Source organism: Lates calcarifer, linkage group LG13 (genome assembly GCF_001640805.2).
Source record: "Lates calcarifer isolate ASB-BC8 linkage group LG13, TLL_Latcal_v3, whole genome shotgun sequence".
Taxonomy (NCBI): Eukaryota; Metazoa; Chordata; class Actinopteri; family Centropomidae; genus Lates; species Lates calcarifer.
In genome coordinates, this window is record NC_066845.1 from 15,844,040 (window position 1) to 15,865,393 (window position 21,354).

At 41.8% G+C, this 21,354-nt stretch overlaps 3 protein-coding genes across 5 annotated transcripts; 1 reads left to right on the forward strand and 2 right to left on the reverse strand.

Moving 5' to 3' along the window:
• Positions 1 to 1,547: 1,547 nt before the first annotated feature.
• LOC108878422 (TBC1 domain family member 10A) lies at positions 1,548 to 11,383 on the reverse strand. Of its 2 annotated transcripts, XM_018669099.2 has the most exons (9): positions 10,682 to 11,383; positions 9,187 to 9,286; positions 7,711 to 7,818; positions 7,206 to 7,312; positions 6,982 to 7,096; positions 6,333 to 6,398; positions 5,606 to 5,795; positions 5,335 to 5,489; positions 1,548 to 4,291 (listed from the first exon to the last, which is right to left on the reverse strand). In XM_018669099.2, the coding sequence occupies exons 1-9, from the start codon at positions 10,861 to 10,863 to the stop codon at positions 3,680 to 3,682; spliced, it is 1,635 nt and encodes a 544-aa protein (XP_018524615.1). In that variant the 5' UTR covers positions 10,864 to 11,383; the 3' UTR covers positions 1,548 to 3,679. The 2 variants fall into 2 exon arrangements, with proteins under 2 accessions (XP_018524615.1, XP_018524617.1); XM_018669101.1 differs by lacking the exons at positions 9,187 to 9,286; positions 10,682 to 11,383 and adding an exon at positions 8,011 to 8,650.
• Positions 11,384 to 11,702: 319 nt separating this feature from the next.
• sf3a1 (splicing factor 3a, subunit 1) lies at positions 11,703 to 16,757 on the reverse strand. Of its 2 annotated transcripts, none has more exons than XM_018669096.2 (16): positions 16,676 to 16,757; positions 16,503 to 16,581; positions 16,050 to 16,159; positions 15,741 to 15,945; positions 15,392 to 15,649; positions 15,163 to 15,237; positions 14,916 to 15,066; positions 14,625 to 14,821; positions 14,291 to 14,408; positions 13,889 to 14,196; positions 13,500 to 13,748; positions 13,199 to 13,406; positions 12,875 to 13,029; positions 12,356 to 12,457; positions 12,184 to 12,255; positions 11,703 to 12,084 (listed from the first exon to the last, which is right to left on the reverse strand). In XM_018669096.2, the coding sequence occupies exons 2-16, from the start codon at positions 16,548 to 16,550 to the stop codon at positions 11,983 to 11,985; spliced, it is 2,358 nt and encodes a 785-aa protein (XP_018524612.1). In that variant the 5' UTR covers positions 16,551 to 16,581; positions 16,676 to 16,757; the 3' UTR covers positions 11,703 to 11,982. The 2 variants fall into 2 exon arrangements, with proteins under 2 accessions (XP_018524612.1, XP_018524611.1); XM_018669095.2 differs by having other exon boundaries at positions 13,199 to 13,421.
• ccdc157 (coiled-coil domain containing 157) lies at positions 16,679 to 20,359 on the forward strand. The gene is made up of 10 exons (XM_018669097.2): positions 16,679 to 17,132; positions 17,212 to 17,356; positions 17,449 to 18,151; positions 18,234 to 18,311; positions 18,413 to 18,582; positions 18,713 to 18,889; positions 18,976 to 19,144; positions 19,359 to 19,498; positions 19,621 to 19,715; positions 19,845 to 20,359. The coding sequence occupies exons 1-10, from the start codon at positions 16,729 to 16,731 to the stop codon at positions 20,095 to 20,097; spliced, it is 2,334 nt and encodes a 777-aa protein (XP_018524613.1). The 5' UTR covers positions 16,679 to 16,728; the 3' UTR covers positions 20,098 to 20,359.
• The last annotated feature ends 995 nt before the right edge of the window (positions 20,360 to 21,354 follow it).

A 21,354-nucleotide genomic window follows, 5' to 3' on the forward strand; every position in this document is an offset into this window, starting at 1 on the left:
ACAGCTGCAGTTCACGCCTTGCTGGACGATTAGAAATGAGTTAGCAGGATCACTGAGGTCATCAAGGTAGCAATTTACAATGAACTCTTGAAAGCCCAGGGCAAGAACTCCAAGTATCCTACGTCTCAAGGTGGAGAAACGAGGCATTTGGCAGTTCAAACAGTGAATTAAGAAAAGAATAGAAACCTGTCATTAGTCTAAACGAGGAGAGGGAGCAGGGATGATCTCACTTAGGGTGGGGGTGGGGTTGTACAAGCTGAAGAAAAAGCCTTAGAGGAGAGAGGTCAAATACTTGTGTCATCAATGGATAAACTCCTACAGCTTCTTCACAATCTTTTTTTTTTTCATTTCTAGGATGCTCCGACAGACAGACACCAGATTGTGGACTCCCCTCTGATAAACAATTTGCACCACGGAGTCTGATCTGAAATGATAGATTTGACAAAGTGCAGATTTACATTGGGTGCTTTCACTTATCTTCATTGTATTTAGGAAGTACACAGAGCACTTTAAAATCCTTTAGCCCCACTTTTGGAACAACTGCTTCACTACAACTTTGTCCAGTGGTTCCTAAATTATTAGGTTATTGGTTATTTTGAAGAAATAAAGGATTAGGAATATAGGAAATATGCTCATTGGCTTTTTTTTTTTTTTGCCAGGAGTTAGAATATATGAGGAGGTTGATACCACTCTCATACCTGTATTCCAAAGATGTAGCTGGGGTCAGCCACCATGAGTACTGGAAACATGGGGAAACAGTTAGCTTGGCTCTGTCCAAAGGTAAGAAAATACATCTACCAGTACTAGTTCAGCGAATTATCCATGTTTATTATATATATATTTTTAATTAAAACAAATGAGATATAATGCGTTAATTAGACTGCCATGCTAAGCTAAGCTAACTGCCTGTTAGCTACATATTTATGTAATACAAAGAGGAGAGAGGTATCAATCCTCTCATCATCTCAATCATGACACCCCTCATAGTGTTTTTCTTCCAATGGCATCCCTCGTGCCCACGCACACAACACACACATGTAAGCTCTTTGTGTGTTACAATACTTTCATAAAGTAACAAAACAAATGACGTTGATGGAAAATATGTGACAGATATGAACACACACCAATATTAAGTTATCCTCAGTTAAAAAGCTAAGTTGCAGTTCAGGTTTGCAGATAAATACTAGACAGAAAGAAAAATAATTCACAAATATTAAGTATGTTAAATGTTATAATTCATCTCTATAATTTTGTTTGAAAGTAGATTTGTTATAGCATAACTTTTAGCTATGGCATGTATGACAATATAATGCAACATGTAATTAATATAACTAACTTTTATACAGTGCAACAACATGAAAAACACCCTCATTGGGAACCACTGCTTGATCTCATGGTGGTGACTCTGGTGCGTCATCTGCTGGAAAACATAAGACACTGCATACAGACATGCAGACAGGTCAACGTGTCAAAATACATTTTTTCCACATACACATTATACTCCAAGGTGACGGTAATCAATGAAAGTGCAACAGCAATGTTAGAAGTTTGCTTTAAACAAAATTTTATTTGTAAAATTTAAAGTCATGACGATGCATTCTGCCCTGTGGTTGTCAAACATCTCTTTTGTCACCCTATCATGAATGGTAAAATACCAATCTGTCTTTAGAGTAAGAAAAACATTTTCAGTGGCAAAAGTTAGCCCAAAATTCCAGATGAACAGATTTTTTTTTCTAGTGTTACAAATGTTGATCGAAATATACTCTCAGGCTGCAAATTATTTAGAGATGTCCCCTCTGCAGTTTCTGTAACTGCTCAATAAAATATGGCATTATACATTGAAAAATAGATTTCATTACAAAACAAAGGGTTATTTTACATGTCATATCTACACAAAGAGCATTAAATTAAAATATAACATCAGCGAAATGTGAGGTGTGTAATACAAGCAACTAAAAAACTATTGCATACAGGTAAGTGACTTGAAAATGTGTTATCCTTTTAAACCCCATTGCTTTTTTACAACTGACCTACACATGCATTTTTTAAGCAGACTTTTTTTTAAAATATTGATTATACACACAAACACATCCCACACGTGTGCTTATGCTTGTCAAAACTCCCTTTATCATTTGTCACTGTCATGAAAATTAGAAAACAAACTTGGACCGTCACGAAAAAGACTGTCCACCATGTTTTGAAAAGAACTGCCTCACAGCTCATGCTTGTGTCCATATTTCCCAAAGAAATGAGGCAGGTTCTCATCAGAGAAATGCTACAAATATCCCAAAAAATCTTGAAATCTCATGATCCCTCGACTGTACTAATTGAATAAGCCTGGTCACAGGTAGCGGTCGAAGATCGTCTCAAACAACAGTCTTGATTTGCTTTGGAAATTCTAGCAAAAAAAAAACAAAAAACAAAAAAAAAACCCAGACCCAACATACACAGTAAGATCTGCTTGGCCCCCAGCTGGATGCTTGAACTATGCCAAGTGGAGGGTCGGCACCATTAGATGATCTGCAATCACTCACTGTCCAAGTTGTGACAGGAAACACATGGACAAATACATACATTACACAGATTTGCATTTGGCAAGAGACAGCTTTTAGACTGATTAGCTTTTAACAAGGCGGGAATGTGTCATACAATGAGGAATGTCCAGTGTGTCTCCTCTCTACTGCCCAAGTAACATGATTTACTGCTGCTCTAAAGTGGCTGGAAGTGCCTGGCACAGTATTATAGTTTATACAGAGTTACACCACATTAGCTCAGCAGACTCAGAAAAAAATGTGACCATTTGTGCACTAGCAGGGCATGCACAGATATCAAATTGCATAATTAAACTGTTCTTTAAATAGTGCTTGTAGAATAAGAAATGCAGGTAAACCACATGGAGTGACTCATTTTCACTGAGTCAGGCAGATGATTTTCAGATTAAATGTAAGAATATAAAACATGAAATGCAAAACTTTCCCTACTGAAAAAATGCAAGCTCAATCTCAGAAAAATACCTCCCAAACTGAGTGAATCCATAAAGGAATACCATCTCTTCTGTGATCAGCTTGACTAACAGGTAATGTAACAGAAATCATGACTGGAACCTGTGTGAGGCTGCCCTCTAGTGCACAAAACCCCTCATGAAGGATAATGGCTTACAAAATTGAAAAGCACGCAGCTTGTATCTGCAGTTTATATCCACTGCTGCACAGTGTTACAGGTGAGCTCAATAGTGTTGAATTTGAGTGGAAATGTATGGAAAACTGCATTACTGTGGCACCTTGTTGGTTCTTTTAGTCCCATTTGTCTGAAGAAATGACTTTGCTCCCAAAAACTCAGTAACGTGTCTCCGCTGTAAACAGGATATTAAGACTTATGGTCTGAATAAAAGCATCAAGCATTAAGAGGAGGTAACATCAGCTTCATGTGGAGAAATGGCACAAACATCAAAGCAGTTTTACACTCAGCAATGATGCTTTAGTGTATACCAATAATATCATAGGCAAAATGGTGTCTAAAATGAATACATGAATACAAAACAGTCCAACACTAGAGTAAAAGTGATGCTGGCCAGTCACAGACCTTGGCAAAGCCAGCTGGTTGTTGGCTGAAGGGTGCTGGTGCTTCGTCCACACACACATGCACACACACTAACACAAACGCACTGACTGCTGTGGAGCTACAGGTACGTATCCTGCTCTGTGCTGCTAAGGCTTTGTGTGGATCGCTGAAGAGGAGATTCTTTGGCAGGGGGGAGGTCTGTAGGAGGCGCTTGCTGCTGGTGAGGTGAGTCTGATTCAGTTTGTGGCACGGTTTCTGCCGTCTCGTCCCTGACTGGAGGTGGGGCAGGTGGATCTGAGGGTGGAAGTGGGAGGTTGTTCGGAAGAGGATCCGAAGATGGAGGTGGAGGGTCGTTTGGAAGAGGATCTGAGGCCAGAGGTGGAGGGTTGTTGTTTGGAAGAGGATCTGAGGGTGGAGGTGGAGGGTCGTTTGGAAGAGGGTAAGGGTTGGGGATCTCCACGACGGGCTGGGATTTCTTCACACTCTTCTTCTTTTTGCTCTTCTTCTCCTCCTTGCCCTTCTTCAGGGTGGGCTGAGGGACCTCTAGTACAATGGTGGGGTTCTGCTGCAGGTCCTGGCGTCTGGGCGGCTCAGACAACATGATGAGCCGCGCGCCGTGCATCCTCGGAGGCGGTTTGAAATTCAGCTCTCCACGGTTCTTCTTCCAGCGCTTCAGCTGGGCATGATGCTCTCTTTCCACATCTCGCGCGGTCACTGGCACCTCCAGAATCTGCAACAGGAAAAGACACGTCAGCAGGTCACAGCTGGAGTCATATAGATCAAAATCGGGGAAATGTGAAGCAACAAGACCAGCCCTTGCTGGAAAATATGATCCTTCCATGTCAGGCCATTGTGTTAAAAATGTGAACTTTGTCACTAAATGTCAAAGGGCCTTGAGGCTGCTGTGGATGCACCGTCACTCACAGTCAAGACAGCGCTGTGTATAAGAGGGAGTATTGTTAACATGGACAGATAGTCACACAAGACTCACACACAGGAACCAGACACTGGCCAGCCAGCACTCTGGTCAATTTGTCTCTGTATCACTTTAATTCACTCTCTCAGACTCTCTGCTGTTCCCTTGGCTACATCTGTGAACACTTATTGTTCTCTGTCAGTTCCATATCCACAATGAGTGACACAACCCTCCACTACATCATTAAAGGATTATGCCAGCGTAATATGACTAGCTGCTATTAACAAACTCTGTTCATGTCTTTATCTCATGCAGATAAACTCCATAGACCACATTGTCTCTGGCTACTTCTGTTAGGCAATGCTATGAAGAAAAACATAAACTACATAAAAGTAAGGCAAAAATATTCATTAAAAAAAGACAATAAAGCAAACTATGATCCATATTGTCTCCTAAACGTAGATTTAGACTGTTTATACGAATAAACAATAAAATAAAAATAAACAACACCTGAGGAAAATAAATAAATATTTAACATTTCAACATGTGACACACCAGCTGCAGCTGTTTTCATTAACTGGCCTTAGGAAAACAAAGACCAAATATCATGTGCATGAAACAGGAAAGTGTATCATGTATCATGCATGTTTTTCTATGTGCTCCAGGCTTTGTGTGACACAAACCCTTTTTACCCAACTAATTTAACTCTGCCTATTGCAGATGGAGATTGAGAATTTCATGCATGGATAGTTAATCATGATGACGGCTTGCCAACAAATAACTTGGAGCACATGCATTCTGGTTTAAGGGATTGTTTCCCTATTGACTGTGTCATGTTGCTGCTCCTATGCTCTTACCTCTCGGACAAGGTAGCCCTCCTGCATGTATCGAGGTTCTATGGCCCTGAGAAGCTCCATGGTCTCATACTGGCCCTGGCAGGCTTTCAGCTTCTCCCTGGTTCCCAGCATGCACTTGAGCAGCACCAAACCCACACGGAAGATTATCTTTACTCCTTAGAGAGGGAGAAGAAGCAAGGTGATTGAGTTTCAGGGTGACAAAGTTCTGATGCACTGTTTGTCTACAACAACTGATACCACTGCAGGCAAAGCGCTATAAGCTGTTGTTTACCGTCACAAAGGAACATGTCCCAGACACGCAGCACAGAGGCCCAGGGCAGCGTTCTAGAGAAGGCACACATGAACCATTCAGTCATGTAGAGGATGGGGTCAATCTTGTGTTTCTCCAGATGGCGGAAGGCTAGCGGGGAGACGCGTCGCAGCAGAGCGAACAGGATCTCTCCATCTAACTGTATAGCTTCCTGAAACACAGATAAGAAAGCGTTAACGGAGTAAACAAAAGCTATTGTGCTCTGTATTGTCAGGACAAAAACCTGATATGCATGTGGATGTTGATTCCATTAAAAAAAACAAGTCCAAATGCATCATGTTGCTCCAAGTGCAAATAGTTTCCCACTACCCCTGATTTTGTAACATCCTCTTTTGTGGCTCCATGTTATACTTTCATTGGGAAACATTTCATTATTAAATCTTGTTTCCACTTAAAAAGAATTATGTAATAAGAAAACAATAATGCTGAACAGTAACCACCAGGCAAAATTAATTACACAAGATAGCAAATATATAACCCAGCGTTAAATTATGGTCTCACAACACCTCACTGGTTTCATCAGTAACTTATAACCACAGAATTCCTGTGTGTGCAAAAACAAAACTGCATTCCAGTTTTATTGTAATCACAGCAAACGCCCTGCAGCGTCAGATGAAGTGAATATTCTATCTGCGTTTGCAAAACCTGGTGATCTCATCATGCATGCTTGCATGTGTTTCAGTCTCACCAGGCCAGGGCTGTAGTAGCCAGGAAGATACTTCTCACAAATTTGGACCAGCCCCCAGAAGGCGTCCTGTGGAAACGAACATAGATGATGTCACATGGAAGTCACATTATACCACCAATTTGTACTTTGATGATAAAACTGACTGAACACTGACAGTGGGATTGGCGATTACACCAGATGAGAGTACCTGAAGATGATCCACTAGTGGCTTAAACTTTGGGTGTGTAGAATTCTGCCAGTGACACTACCGTAAGCCTTATTTGAATACAGGGCTTATCACGATGAGTCAGAAAATCTGCATAAATCCTTGTAAAGTCACCATGGATACTGTCATAATGTTCTAAGAGTTGATCTATTATTCAGCCTCTGGAGCAGCTACAGGATTTATCTCCAGATGACATCATCTGCACAGACTCTCTGCTGCTCAGCCTAAAAATAGACCTGTCCAAGGTCACAAATTAAAACTGAGCAGTACAAGAAAATAGATCATGTGATTTCATGTGACTATTAACAAGCCTTCAAAACTTTATCTTGCAACACTGGCGCAGACAACTAGTAACTTCTCAGTCATTTCAGTATGGTGGCAGCATTTTTACACCAAAGGAGACAGTTTATATGGTGTTTGTGGAGAAGGGAAAGTATACAGTACCTCAGCAGGCATGTGCATGAGCAACACAGCAGCAATGGGAGCCTGAGCTTGGCAGTATCCCTCCTCTGGCCTGTAGAGAGTGTAGGCCTTAAGGACACGGAACAGGTCCTGCTGCCTGTGAAGAATCAAGGCACAGATACACAGAGCAGTTAGACAGATTGCATGGCAAATTAGTCACTATCATCAATTACAGTGTGTAATGCCACATCATGTCAACAGCTTACCCGTGTCCCCCCCGTGACACAAACATCTCATGGAAAGGAAACTGTCGATGGAGGTCTTTCTCAATCACATCAAGCCACTTGGGGTCTCCTGGCTGGCTATCCAGCTCCTGGCAAAACACATGGAGGAGATGTGAGATATTTTTATTTCACAGTAAGCACTGTGGCTGTTCAAAACAGTTTAGGAAGTGGATATTCTGCGAGATTAAGCAATTATAGAAATGATTCTAGCATTGAAAGAGTTGGATTTAAGTACCCTTAAAAGGTTAATTGAGAAAGAAAGTTCTATGATTAGCCATTAAACAGCAGTAAGTTAAATTTCCCACAGTAAACTGACTGAACTAAAAGTAAACTGGGCCCTGCCCTGTGCACAAAACATCAGGGTTCTCAACCTGATGCATGGCCACAGTTTCAGTAACAAATTCTAATGAAATTTAAAATGAAATGAGCCTGAAAATACTGCACAAAGAGAGCTGTGAGGAGGAAGTGAAAGAAGAAGCTCTCTGACCTGAAACTTTCCTTGGTTCTGTTCTCTCTTCACCTTCCCCCCTGAAAGGTAGAGCCATGCGCGGCCTCGGAGGGCAGGAGGGATTCCTTTCTGGCACCGCAGCCTCACCTGAGCCACAGAGGAACAAGGGTTCAACAAATAAAACAAGACACAAAGGAAACAAGCATGATAAGGTTCACCACAGGCCAAAAAAGGCATCATGCATGCTGCTATCAGTGAACTTGTCACTTGGTTTTGGTTCCTCTTCTTGAATTTGTGTGAAATGTAGCTATCTGTTAAAAACAGCGATTAAAGGCTTACTGTCTTCCATGGGCCTTTCTCACAGAGGATATTTTGACACACCATAGCAGGTAACAATTACTACAAAGTTCTTGCAGTCCGGAGAGTCTTATGTACAGGTGCGTCAGATCATACACTCTGGCTGTGAAAGAACTAAAAACACTTGCTTTCTTTGGAGAAGACAGGAGGGAAACAGTTTAAGCCAAAGAAACCTACACACTTACATATGTATACCATATATTCACAGATGCTCACTCAAGAAAAACACTTTTTTGCATGGCAGTGAGTCTGACTGAAACTGGATAGTGGCTTTAATGAACCTACACAACACTGTATACAGTTATAAAGCTACATAAATAAGTATCAACTTGAAAAACTTTATGAATAACTCACAGGATATGTCCAAGTAAAGATGCAACTATTATCATATCATGCAATGATCACTGTTTACACAACTAACTAATTGAACTAAAATATAAATAGTTCGCAATCGCATTGGTGTTGCAGTACTACTTCTAATCACGTTTGTTTGCTTTTTCTGATATGATGCTGGCACACTTCCCCAAGGACAGTACAGTTTCTGCTGTAAAGTTTGTGCAAAACAAAACAAAGGAGCAGATTAAGGGATCAGAAACCCTGACTTTCACTGCATGACCTTTGAGCCTACCTGCACAAGAGGCAAAGGAAAATTTTTTGCTCAGTCCACTGCTTCATTCTCAAGAGTTGACTTGCACTTGAGTACAGCTATAGTTTATATTCACAGCCCCTTTATTACAGTGTTCTCACAGGAAGTCAATACAGCTCCACCCTGAATCTGAGACTGTCAATTTGTCACACGGTGCATGGGGCGATAAAGGGATGGGTTGTGTCCTGCCCTGCTGCTGACTCATGGAATTGAGGTGAAATTGTGGCTCTGTGTTCAATCGCTGAGAGCGTTTTCACACAGAACCAGCTAGACAAGTGAGGCTGCAAACAATGTGTCCACATAAGTCCTGTTCTTGTGCAATCAAATACTTGAGCAATGTTATTTACCATGTCTGATCATGTGTGCAAAACCACTCAGGAATGAAAAACTGCTGCCTGGAGACAATGGTGATAAAGCTCAGATCCATGCTTACAAAAAATTGAACCTATTCAGATATGGCCAATCAAAACAAGCAATTGGCTTTATGTGTTACTGAGTTAACACTTGCTGACCTTATCGAATCTCTTGATCATCCACTTGTCCCAGTGGTTGAGCATGTCAAGCCACTTCACCTCCCTTTGCCTGAGCACCTCTGGAGGCACATCCTGAGCTCTGGAGACACAACGGAGAAAAGATGCAAATGACACATTTCATATTTTGCAGTTTGAATCAATATCAAACCAAATGAGACTGAAGATCATCTAAATCCAGTCTTAATTTTGGAGAAAAAAAAATTGCTTTACTTTTCAACAAGGTTGGTTGGACATAAACCCTCACATTAGATAAATATAGAAAAAGGCAGTTGTATGCAGAGGGCTGCTCATCTTTTCTGCGTGTGCCATCAGATCTGTGTGTGTGGCCATCGCTCATATGCAGTCAGTAAACTATGCAATGCCTTAAAAATAACAACTACTAGACTTGTTTTGAAGAGACTATAAAAGATACAAACTCAGATGTTGCCCATTTAATGGCAAAGCGTGTTTAACCTCAGAGCAGCTGCAGTCAGGGTTTGTCTGCCTTGTGATGTAATTTAACTGCAAAACATTTACAGGCAAGAAAAAGTAATTCTTCAACAGAAAAAGAAGTCTAACCTACATTATGAATGAGGTCTGATGCTTTACTAGGCTATATAATTATCTCATCAGCACAAGCCTCTAATTCTAGGGTTGAATTCTCTTCAAAGAGTGTTTTTTTTTTTTAGACTTCAGACAGCCCCTCGCTTTCTGCTAAAAAAAAAAATTGTGGGCTATATGTTGCAGATTAGTACATGAGTATGTTCTACTACAATTTCAGCTTCCAAGACCTTGAACAATGATGAGTTACCTTCACTGCCAAATACTGTTTAACCCAGAGTTTGTGACTACCTATAAAACTGTGAGCCAAAAAGAGGCCCTCTAGTAACGGGGCACCGGAGCTCTGGCTCCAAGTCTGCCAAAACTCCAGAAAACAGGAAGCTCCCAGACAGCGAGTGCTTGGCACAACTTTACTCTCACTCCTACCACTATTTTAACGCTGTAATGTGGGCTTTAGGCCCCCAGTAGAAAGGGAAGAAAGAAAGTCCCTCTTAGAAAAAACACTGCCTCAAGGGATATGAATAAATTCATTCAAATGAGAACCTAACAAGACGGCAGCTCTGTCGGCTTTCTACACAAAAAATGTGCGTGGTAAATAATATCTACACAAGAAAATTTACATGATAAAGTGAATAGAAGGATGTTACTTCTTGTCAATCCAGCTCTGTCCTCTTACTTTCATATTTGCCATGCTGGTTGAGTCAAACAGTGGGCATAAAAACCACACTGTGCCACGCAGCTGGTCGGGAGCTCTGTTGTGCAGAGACACCCAGACAACAACTTGTGATATGTTACAATAAGTGCTGCTCTATGATTTTGCTCTCAACTTTGTCTTAAGTGGATTAGAAATCTATTGCAAATATTTTGGTTGGCCCAGAGTACACCCATTGAAGTCAATGGGAATGAATCACTTTAATAGTTGAAACGAACTTACGACGCCTCCGAGTACTGCTGTGCCCCACCAATAAATCCATATTTATCGGTTTGCCTGTCGCTGGTGAAGCCGTTGATCTCTGAGTCGGATCCCAAAGAGCTTTCATCGTCTATGTGACTGCTGCTGATAGTCCGGATACTCCTTGTGTCCACTGATTGACGGCCGTTCTCTATTTTGGCCATGATAGCAGGAAAGCTAGCTGGCTAGCCAGGATAGCTAACGTCAGCAAGCTTGTTGACAGCCCAAAGTCAAAACTGCTCCTCTGCATATGCAGTCGAGTCAAACAGCATCGACGCCATGATTTCTCGACGTGACTTAAACTTTCCAACTTTTGTTTTCTCCAGAAATGTTATCTAATGTTACGCTGTAACTGTCAAGCCACATCAAATAGGTTATGCGTTAGCTAGCTGTGTTAATTTGAATGCTTAATCAGATTTAACATTAGCTAGCTAGTGGTCGGTTGCTAACGTAAAGTTAGCCTTAACTCCAAAAGTATTTCTATAATTATCCTACCTTCAGCACACTAACGGTATGTTGCAATTTTGTTTTTCACCGTTAGCCATTAACTAACACTGTTAGCCAGTTAACAAACTAGTTTATCATGTCCTCAGCTGACGGTGGCTTGGTTCGCTGTCCTGTCATCCCGAGTGTGCCGAGCAGATTTTGCCTCGGCCAGTAGCGACCGAGCCTGTCGTCCTGGGCTGGTTTCAGCGTCTTAATGTTACGGCCACCCCTAGTGGCTGTTTTAGGAAGTACCTCTTATGTCCGGAGGAAAACTCCTCACTTCTACTCTGTCTCTCCTGCGCTGCAATTCATCTAAACAGTCTACCGAAGAGCAAATTTTTAAGTAAAACATCAATTTAGTCTACACTAACTATTCACCTAGTAATCCTGATTTTTTGTGCACCTGCTAGCCTGTGCATCAGAGCATGTGGCCTGCATTAATTCATGTTGAGTTAATCACTTATTAACTAGTTTTTAATCCGACACATCATCATGAATCAATTAAAGCAGATCCAGGTGTTTTTTATTCCTTTATTTAAATGGGTCAACATTATGGGGCTTTACAGTTACCACGCGCTGTATATCATCATGAACAAATAAGGAATTCAACCAATAGTGTGAAGCCATGTCTGCCAGCCAGTTTACCATTCTTTTAGTTAACATTTAAGAACATGCCATTCACACAAAATTGTATGAAAAGTGCAATATAATTCTGAAAATGATCATTATACTAAAATGACATGACAAGACAGCCTGACAAAACATCCAGAAGTAAAATCTTCTTCTTGCTGTATGGCTCACTTCTTTCTTCCTCCTCTCTCCTTCAGCGCCAAGTGAATGATTGAGCCATTGCTCATGTTGTAATAAGCCAGGGAGTTGGAATCCTTGATAAAAATCCCCTAGAAAAGAAAAAAAAAACACAATATAATTCAATTAGTCATTTAGATTAATGTAGGTAAGACAACACATGTTCAAACAAGGTTAAAAGATAAGTTTACCTCATACTGTAACTTCTGTTTTCCTGCTGGCATGCCTGTTGCTTCATGGATTTTGACTTTAATAACAGACACCTGTGGAGACATTGCATTTGCACATCCATTAGAATGCAGTATGTGCACTGGCAGACACTCATTAAAAACAGAGGAACAAGAGGCCATGACATTTACATACCTGGTCTGTGAGAGGGACAGTGAAATTCAGCACTTGGCCATTCAGCTTCCATTCAGTCTTGTCCTGCATGTTGGGGACCTGTACTTTAACTGCCACTGGACCCTGGAGAGGAAAGAAAATCAAGTTAAGAAAAAGCAACTTAGAACAAAATGGCAGGAAAAACTGTGGCATTACATGCCAAATCAATAATTTGACCATGCTTATCACAGTTACATAGGTACATGTGTTACTGAAGAGGTTGGTTTATCAGTTAAAAATAAGAGTACTGTTTCTCAACCATCATAAACAACAGCAGTCAAGCTTTGTGTTCACAAACATTACTCATTACTCATAAATGAACTACAAACAATTCATAACTTTGATTTGGTTGTTGTCTTCTCTTGGTCTGTATATTTTAAGACCTGCCAATAAGTATAGTTAAAATAGAAAGTTTGAATCCTGTATTTTGAATTTGTCTGCATGCAGACCGTAGATTGTGCCATTAACAATTAGAGAACAACATCACACTGCTCTAACAACCTTATTTCTGCGCAGGAACTCCTCCTCTGGAATAAGGTTGTCCTCTGTTTTCATCTTCTTGCTGACTGGCTCATCCTCGTGAGGTGGGGGTGGGTGGGAAGGTGGTGCGGGAGCAGAGCTTGGTGGTTGTGGCACTGGAGGAGCTGGGACAAATGCTGCAAGAAGAAAAAGACGGTTATTTGGATTTAAAATGATAAACTTAAGAGGCCTGTGTTTAAAAAAAAATCTGTTGTCAAATTAGCAAAATATAACAAGTTTTCATTTCCTTAACAATGCATATTTATTCTGAATGTCAGTGACAGCTGTTTGGAACCCTCATCTTACCTGCTGGAACAACCATTGGGGGTGGTCTTGGGGCCATGATGTGAGGCGCTGATGGTGGCATGGGGACAACATTGATGCGGGGAGCAGGAATCATGGGAGGCATTGGTGTTATAACTTGTCCTGGTGCAAGTCGGACCACAGGAGCCACAGGGGGTCTTGGAATTACAGGAACAGCAGACAGGAGTGTGGTGCGCACTGGAGGTGCCACCTGTTTAACAAGAAACTTTGTGGATTATGATGTATGCATGTACAGAGAAAATTTAATGAAGAGTGTACTTATTTGGTAAAGATAGTAACTCACAGAGGATGGCGGGCGAGGCACTGCAGTGACAGGAGGACTGGGTTTAGGCAAACTGGCTGCAGAGGAGGGGATGGGAGGCTGGTGATGAATTTCACTTGGCTTGCTTGGGCCAATTTTCTCCTTAGTATCATCCTCTCCCACCAGTCCTTTGGCCTTGTGAATGGCTTCGATCTGCTCTTGCAGGGTGATGTTGGCCTGTGCTGCTTGCTGTGTGCGAGCCATGCTTCCAGAGTGGCCATCCCAGGTAACCTGGTGGGGGAGGAAGAACACAAATGTCACAGACATTTGTGCATTCTTTGAGGATCAAAACTTTACTCAATTGACTTCATTGATGTCAGATATTCTTTTGATTCAAAACAGTGCACTTTAAACCCCATAACTGTTCTCACCTTCTCCTCTGGCTTCTGGATTTCTTCTTCGCCGATCTTCTTACCGATGGCTGTCTCTTCCACACCAAAGATATCGGTACGCCTCTCAGCCAGCTGTTTCAAGCTGCTCTCGATATCCAATCCAGGAGCATAGACTTCATCCTCTGTCTGCCTCTCTTTGATAATGCGGTCTCTCTGCTCCAGCCAGCGTGGATCCAGCAGACCAATGCGCATATGCTCTTGCATCTTACTGGCTGGGATCTTCTCACCAGTAATTGGTGAAATGAGGTACTCATCCGGAACTGCGACTGAGGGCTGAGGTTTGGAAGCTGAGAGGAAAAGATAGCATTAGATCAACACACAATGTACATTTATTAACAGCTAGTCATAAAGTAAGTGTTACTTTATCTAAGCAGGAGTTACCTTTGGGGTCGTAGTCTTTGCGAATAATAACCTGGTCTGGAGTTGGGGGCAGAGGGGGTGGCATAGGGTTGTCTGGTGGCAGTGGAGCCTTCATGCCATCATCGTCTTCATCAGATCCCTGAGGAAAGCAGAGGGGGGTGGGGTGGTGTGTTGTTACCAGCACTAATTATTTCATTTCTTTCAAAGCAGAGGGTCAGCAAACATTTCCTATAAATTTCATTGAACGGAAAATGAAAATAACATCCCTAAAATATACAAATAATTCAGCCCACAACTGGTCAATTGATGGGAGAGTTTACAAAGCATAGCGATGAATTACTTCATCAGTTCTTACCTCATCCATGTCCTGCACTTGTGTGTCTTGATCAGGTTGTGAGGGATGGCCTTCGTCCCGACCCTCCCGATCATCCTCCTCATCCTCACTCTCAACCTCCATCTCCACCTCCTCACTTTCTCCATACTTCTCATAGCGCTCTTGGATTAGGATGCGAGCGCCGAGCTCCTCTGGTGTGGTGGGTGGAGGGAAGTGGCCTGTGGAAAGAGAAAAAAGTAACAAAGATAAATTATTCTAGCTACATTTATGGGCTTGCAGATTCGAAGATGATGATTGTTGTGGTTGTATTACCTTGTTCATTGGGCTGGAAATCCACCGTCTCAACCACTACAAAGTCGTGCCAGTCGATTTGGGCATACGCCACACGTTCTTTCTCTCTTTCCTCCTCCTCCTTCTTTCTCTCACGCTCCTGGTATTTTGCCCACTCAACACGGTACCTCACCTGATGGTTGGGCAGAAAGACAGCTGATTAACACGAGCAACATGCTATTAAATGCTTACTTTGAGAGGCAGTCATAGTTATTAAAAAAGTGATTACCTGGTCCATAACCTCTCTGGGATTCTCAGCCTCTTTCTTCAGCTTGGTCAGTAGGCCTTTGGGAGGGATCAGAATCTAATAGGTTGAGAGACAAGATCAAGATACAGTTTAACATCCCCACAAAACAGTAACAATAATATTTTATATTAATAATAATATAAGAATTTCCCTGATGGGATCAATAAAGTACATCTATCTAATATCAGAGAGGCAAAATTTGTCAGGTCACCTTGGTGTACTGCTCAACCAGTTTGGTGAAATAGTTGAAAAGGCTGTGCTGTGGCCGCAGAAAGTCAAACTGATAGTTCCTCTGTTCTTTCTGCATGAGCTGAGTGAGAAACTGGCGGCCATTGCGAGCGACAAACTGGGCAGTGAGCTTGACAACGTCCAGGTCAAATGCTGAGATTGATGGAGGATCTGCGATGAACTCAAACTCAGGAGGTGGTTCTTTGGGGACTACTGTCTCCTGAATCACCTGTGACTGCACCTATTGACAGACACATAAGCTGTTATGCACAAATAGGTGTGACCAACGAAAAAAAACAAAAGGAAAAGCAGATGGAAATACTGTGTCTCACTTTTTGAGGGAGTTGCTGGGACTGCTGCATGGCCTGCTGCATAACCTTAGGCACTGCTGCAGATGGCTCCTGCGCTTTGCCCTCCTTAAATTCATTGACCTTGTGACGGTAGTAGGCATGGTACGGGTCATTGGGGTTGAGGAAATTAAATTTTGGATTGTTGATCTCATTTTGACGGATTCTTGCTTCAAACTCAGGACCATTCCTGTGAAAGGACAAGAATTTAGCTATATCGTTGACATAAAATCCAGACTGCAGCTATATAAAAATACAATGTACAATATAACCGACACATGTGGAGTAACAAACCTGGCAACAAAGCTGGCTGTCTTGTCAACTATGTTTCGGACCTCAGGAGGTGGGTATATAATACCAACGATGGGTTTAGTGGCTGGGGTTTCTTCTGCTGCCACATCGTTCTGTTGACAAAATTTACATCTAGTTTTAACAAGACTTAACACAAGCTTGAATACAACTAAACAATCATCCACTACATCCAGAGTGTTACATAGCCATGTTGTACACACTATAAATTACATCCGTTGTTGTTAAGATGAGTTGACCCTCATAGCTAACAACAAGCTAGCACGACTTACGTCTTAAGGTGATTATCTAGAACACGCGTTTGATACTCTAAAATTAATATTCATAGAGACATTTCACAGTAAGGGAAAGTGTAAGTTAATTGTTCATTAGTTTCCCCACACAAGCTGTACCTTAGCTACAACGCTAGCATTAGCTATCTTGGAGCGGTGTCGTTACCTTATTGTTGGATTCCGGCTGAACTATTTGAACAGGCCCAGGCGGCATGGCTGCGTCTTTTTGTAACGCAGGAAGTTACCTGGAAACACCCAACCAACAACAAGAGTATATCTCATTTACACACACTTATTATACCAGATATAATGTTACGGACGAAGTCTGTAAAAACTTACGGCCTAAATTTGCTGTGGTCGAATACCCAGTGCGCCGCGCTGTCGTTGACCCAATGAAGGCGTATTACTTCCGGATAAAAACCGCAAAGCATTATGGAACTTGCAGTACTTTTTTGTGGGGGTTGCTAAGGAGATTCGATGTCAACAAGCTACACCCACTCGCCCTCATTGAGTGTCAGACGGACAAAATAGAGGCCAGCTTGTCAGACATGAGTCAGTTCTTGGGCCGTCAGGACTGTATCGAAAGCCTCCGAAAAGACCTGGTGGACCTTCAAGGTGCCATTCTGGACGTCTTCTCTAGAACCGGACCAGTCCGCTTTCCCTCCTGGAAGTTCCCTGATAAACTCTCGTGTGATCTGGACATGGTAGCTCTGCTGGAGCAATATGACTTTGTGGATGGGGAGGATGCTTTCAATCAACACTCCCATATTGTCTTACTGGAGCTCGTGATTGACAGGTAATATACAACATAAGGTTACATCACATTAATAAAAATAATAATAATAACATTTTTTTCCCCTCTCTCACTGAACAAGACTACTGCTTCTTCTGCAAAGCTTCAATTCATATGTTGACCAACTGAGGTGGAGCCACAGGAGAGAGCAGCAGAAAGGATGCCTGTCAGTTGGTCTTGTAGTCAGAAACTACTGGAGCAATTTAGTTCAATTTGCCAGCCTTAAGGTACACATTTTACTTCATTTAAGAAAAAAGAAAAATGTTAAAAGAGAACAGATGGATCTCATCATTTTTTCATGCTTTCTTCCTCCTTTTAGGGGACATTCAAAGACACTAAGAAACAGACAAAACCAAAGACATTTGACCATGATGAGACAGAGACAGTGTCATCTCTTTCCCCCCAGATGAGCTCAAGGAGTGACAGCTGCAGACATTGTTTATCTGCCTGGTCTTCAACAAGCTCCTTCAAGTTTCTGCCACAGAATCACGTACCCTCTAGTCCTACCCACAACACCCCGTGCCATGCTAAAGCTGATAGCTGCAATGTAAGCTGCCAGACAGTTGAATCATCCCTCATTCCCTGCGATGCTTGCCATCGAACGCAGTCTGTTTTGAGAAAGACAGGAAATGCTTTGGTAGAGCTGTTTCAGAGTGAAGGGCTGCCCTCCTCTCTGCAGCCGCTCTTAGCTGCTGTGGAGGACACCCTGGAGCTGGGACATATGACAGCGGGGGATGTCGCCCAGTGGGCCAACGAGCAGCTCCGGGACATGCGCCGGCTGGCAAAACATCTACAAGATGTGCGGGGTACGGTGCAGCCGCTTAAAGACAGACTGGCGGCAGCAGAGATGGAGCGGGAGAGATTCAGGTCTCAGTTGGAAAAAGTGAGGAAAGAGTTTAAGCAAGCGACGGAAAAACACCAGGCGACCATAGTCCAGCTAGAGTTTTCACTGAGAAAAGCACAGAGATCCATGAAAGAAACAGAGCAAAGGCTGCAAGAGGAGCAAGAACAACTCAAGAGAGGTGCTTTAAACTCACAAATGAATATGATGGAAGCACATTAAGATCACAATTACTACTATTTGTTTAATATTTTCCATAACAGAAACTTTGTCCTTGGAGGAGAGTAATTCCAGACTGAGAAAGAAAGTAGCAGGACAGCAAGATATATTACAAGCACTTGGTAAGGACATATAAGATTTAATTTACCAGCATGCTAAATGCATGTTAAACACATGACATAAACAGATGTGCAGTGTGATGGATCATTTTATTTTGTGGCAGAATGTGAAAAGAATGCGCTGCAGGATAAAGTGAAGTCCTTGCACATAAATGAAGAGGCCTGCTGTAAACTACGACGAAGGATCCAGCAACTAGAGAGTCAAATCTCTGAAACTCAAGTGCTTCTGGACAAAGAGAACGCCAAGTACCACAGCGCTTGTCGTCAGCAAGAGGTCAGTATCACAACAAACATCACATTATTTGTTGTTTTCAGCTGGAGACCTTGACATTCTGGATCAGTCACATAACAGTACTTTTACACAGGTGTTAGTGGTTCTTTTGTTGTTGTTGTTGTACATCCAGTCAATGCAGGCAAAGCAGAAGTCTTTGTTGGAGAGAGTGGACGCTCTTGATGAGGAGTGTGAACAGCTGCAGAGGGAGTTGGGAGAGAGGGAAGAGAGACAGGTCAGCCTACACAATGAGCTGCAACAGATGTCAGAGGAGAGGGACCAGCTACAGTCTCAGCTCACTCAACAGCAGGTAGATCACAGCCTTACCCATAATAAAACCTGTAATAAATACTTTTAATCCTAGTAGCTCATGCTCTTATGTTTTTTTCCCAACAGGACTTATGTTTAGAGCTCCAAAAGGAGAAGCAGGTATTAGGAACAAACATAAGCGAGCTAAGGAACAGTGTGGCTGAGCTGAAGGCAAATGTTCAGTCCTTAAAGGAGAGAGAGAGGCTTTTGGTGGCGTTCCCGGAGCTCAGCCCCCTGCCTCAGGCCCAACCACAGAGTAGGCAATTATTTCTTCTTTTTAAAAGACAGTCAGCTGAATGTATGTACAGAAAGCACTACAACAGTCTCTCTTTGAAATACACAATTCAATGACGACGACACCAAATGTGTCACAAAGTGATTCCACATACATTACTTGGGAAAAGTAAAGAGTGAATCTTGTGTCCAGTCATATATATTGCTTGCATATTGTTCTCTGCATCTTTAAAAAGGTACAGGAAATGTGCTTTTGGATATGGAGCAACAGCTGGAGGCAAACAGCATCCGTATAAAAGTTCTGGAGAGGGAAAATGCTACCCTGCACAGCAGCCTTGAGAAGCTGAGAGAAAGAGCACAACATAATGCTGCAAGGGTAGGATGGATGAAGATTTGTTATGTTGTAAAAAATATGAAAATATTCAAATTGCTGAATATTTGTGGATGTTATTGGGATTATTAAAAATGATATTAAAACTCTGCATTTCTTATCAATAGGAAGCTTCACCTCAGCAAACATGGAGTCCCTCTCTTCCCACCACGCCAGTGGCCAAACAACAAAATCACTTGACACTAATGCAGAGCAGTCCACTGTAAGTCCTCTACTCTAAGAGATTACTTAAAATGTTACATTCTAACACAAGCACACATTTTATAAATTATTAATCATTAATCACTATACTGTGTTCCCACTGTTGCTTTATTTCTCCTTCGTGCTGCAGGCAGAGCAGCAGTGCGGCACAACTGGGACACAGTAACAGAGGGAAGGAAGCGGGAGGAGGAGAAAGTGGTCTGAAGTCAGCCGGGTCAGAGGATCGTGTGTACACTAATGCCGCCTCCCCCTTGTCCCCACAAATTCACCTTCAAACCCTCCACTTCAACAATCCACACTCTACTGCTGCTAAAGGCCGCACAAAAACACGCAGCGCCCCTCTCCTCTCTCACTCCAGAGGCCTAAATCAGAGGAGAAAATGAAACACTGAGGGTGTGAATGCATTCAGACAGTTTTACAGGCGAAGAGAACACAACTGTGTATAAGGATTTTTGGCAACAACTTTGTGGCTAATTTATTATTTTTTACATGTCAATTTGCTATGGTACATTATACTACACTAATGGTTTTATAATTTTATATTGTCATTTTCATTGTGTACACTTACAGTGGACTACCACTGCTACCGCTGCATCTCTCATTATGTGAAGTTGAATATGTAATAAACTTACTGTGGATATATAAAAGGAAGACTTGTCTCAATGCAGTGCAAGTTGTTTGACAGCAAATGCATATTAGGTTTCTGGATATATGATACACTTCTCAGACAAACCTGGATGCACCTGAATAGGAAGGCTTCGCAGCAGATGACTCACATAAATGAGCGGCGTGGACAACCTTGAATGTCACACAGAGTTGAATGTGTTTTATGTGCTATCTGGCAGGGGTGGGGAGTGGGAGTTTCCATGGAAACACTAGTGCATGCTTTATTCACAGGATACATGCTCTGCTAAATCACTGCAGACTTATTTTTCAGTCCCTACAAGATAATCTGTCACTTAGTCCTTGTTAGTGCACCGAGCTCAGGACCACATACACTGTAGATGGTTGTGAGTTATGCCTCTGGTTTATTGCCTCTGTATATGCACTACACATCATTAGACTTGTTTTGCAGTCGTAATTTGAGATGCCACGAGCTCAATTGTGTAATCTGAGTCTAACAGGGAGCCCAGGAGACTTGGCTTGTGTCAAAAGCTGTTACAGTCAAACACCCGACTGACACTACCAGTCACCTTAGTATCAACACTCTGGTCTCTCACCAATACTACCTGAATGAACATCCACTCTGTCGTATTATTCACTCAACAGACAGCTAATGACCTGAAGCTTAATCCCTAAATTGGGTTAACAATACAGTTGTGTCATCAAGCACATAATTGAAGTTAGTTTTAAGCTCTCTCCTTCAGTGCCACAGATGCAATTGAAAATTTAAAGCAGTAACATGCTTGATAAAGTGATTCTTATTATCTTATTATCAATTGTCTTATGGCGACTAATTATGCAGTTTTGCTTGTGTAGTAGAAAAGACTATATATGAGAAAAACCATGTTCTAAAATTAAGTTGTGTGATGCTGAGAGAATTATTACTGTATTGGATGATATATATATATATATATATATATATATATATATATATATATATATATACAGTATTTTTTCTGATCAAAATTCATCTGGTG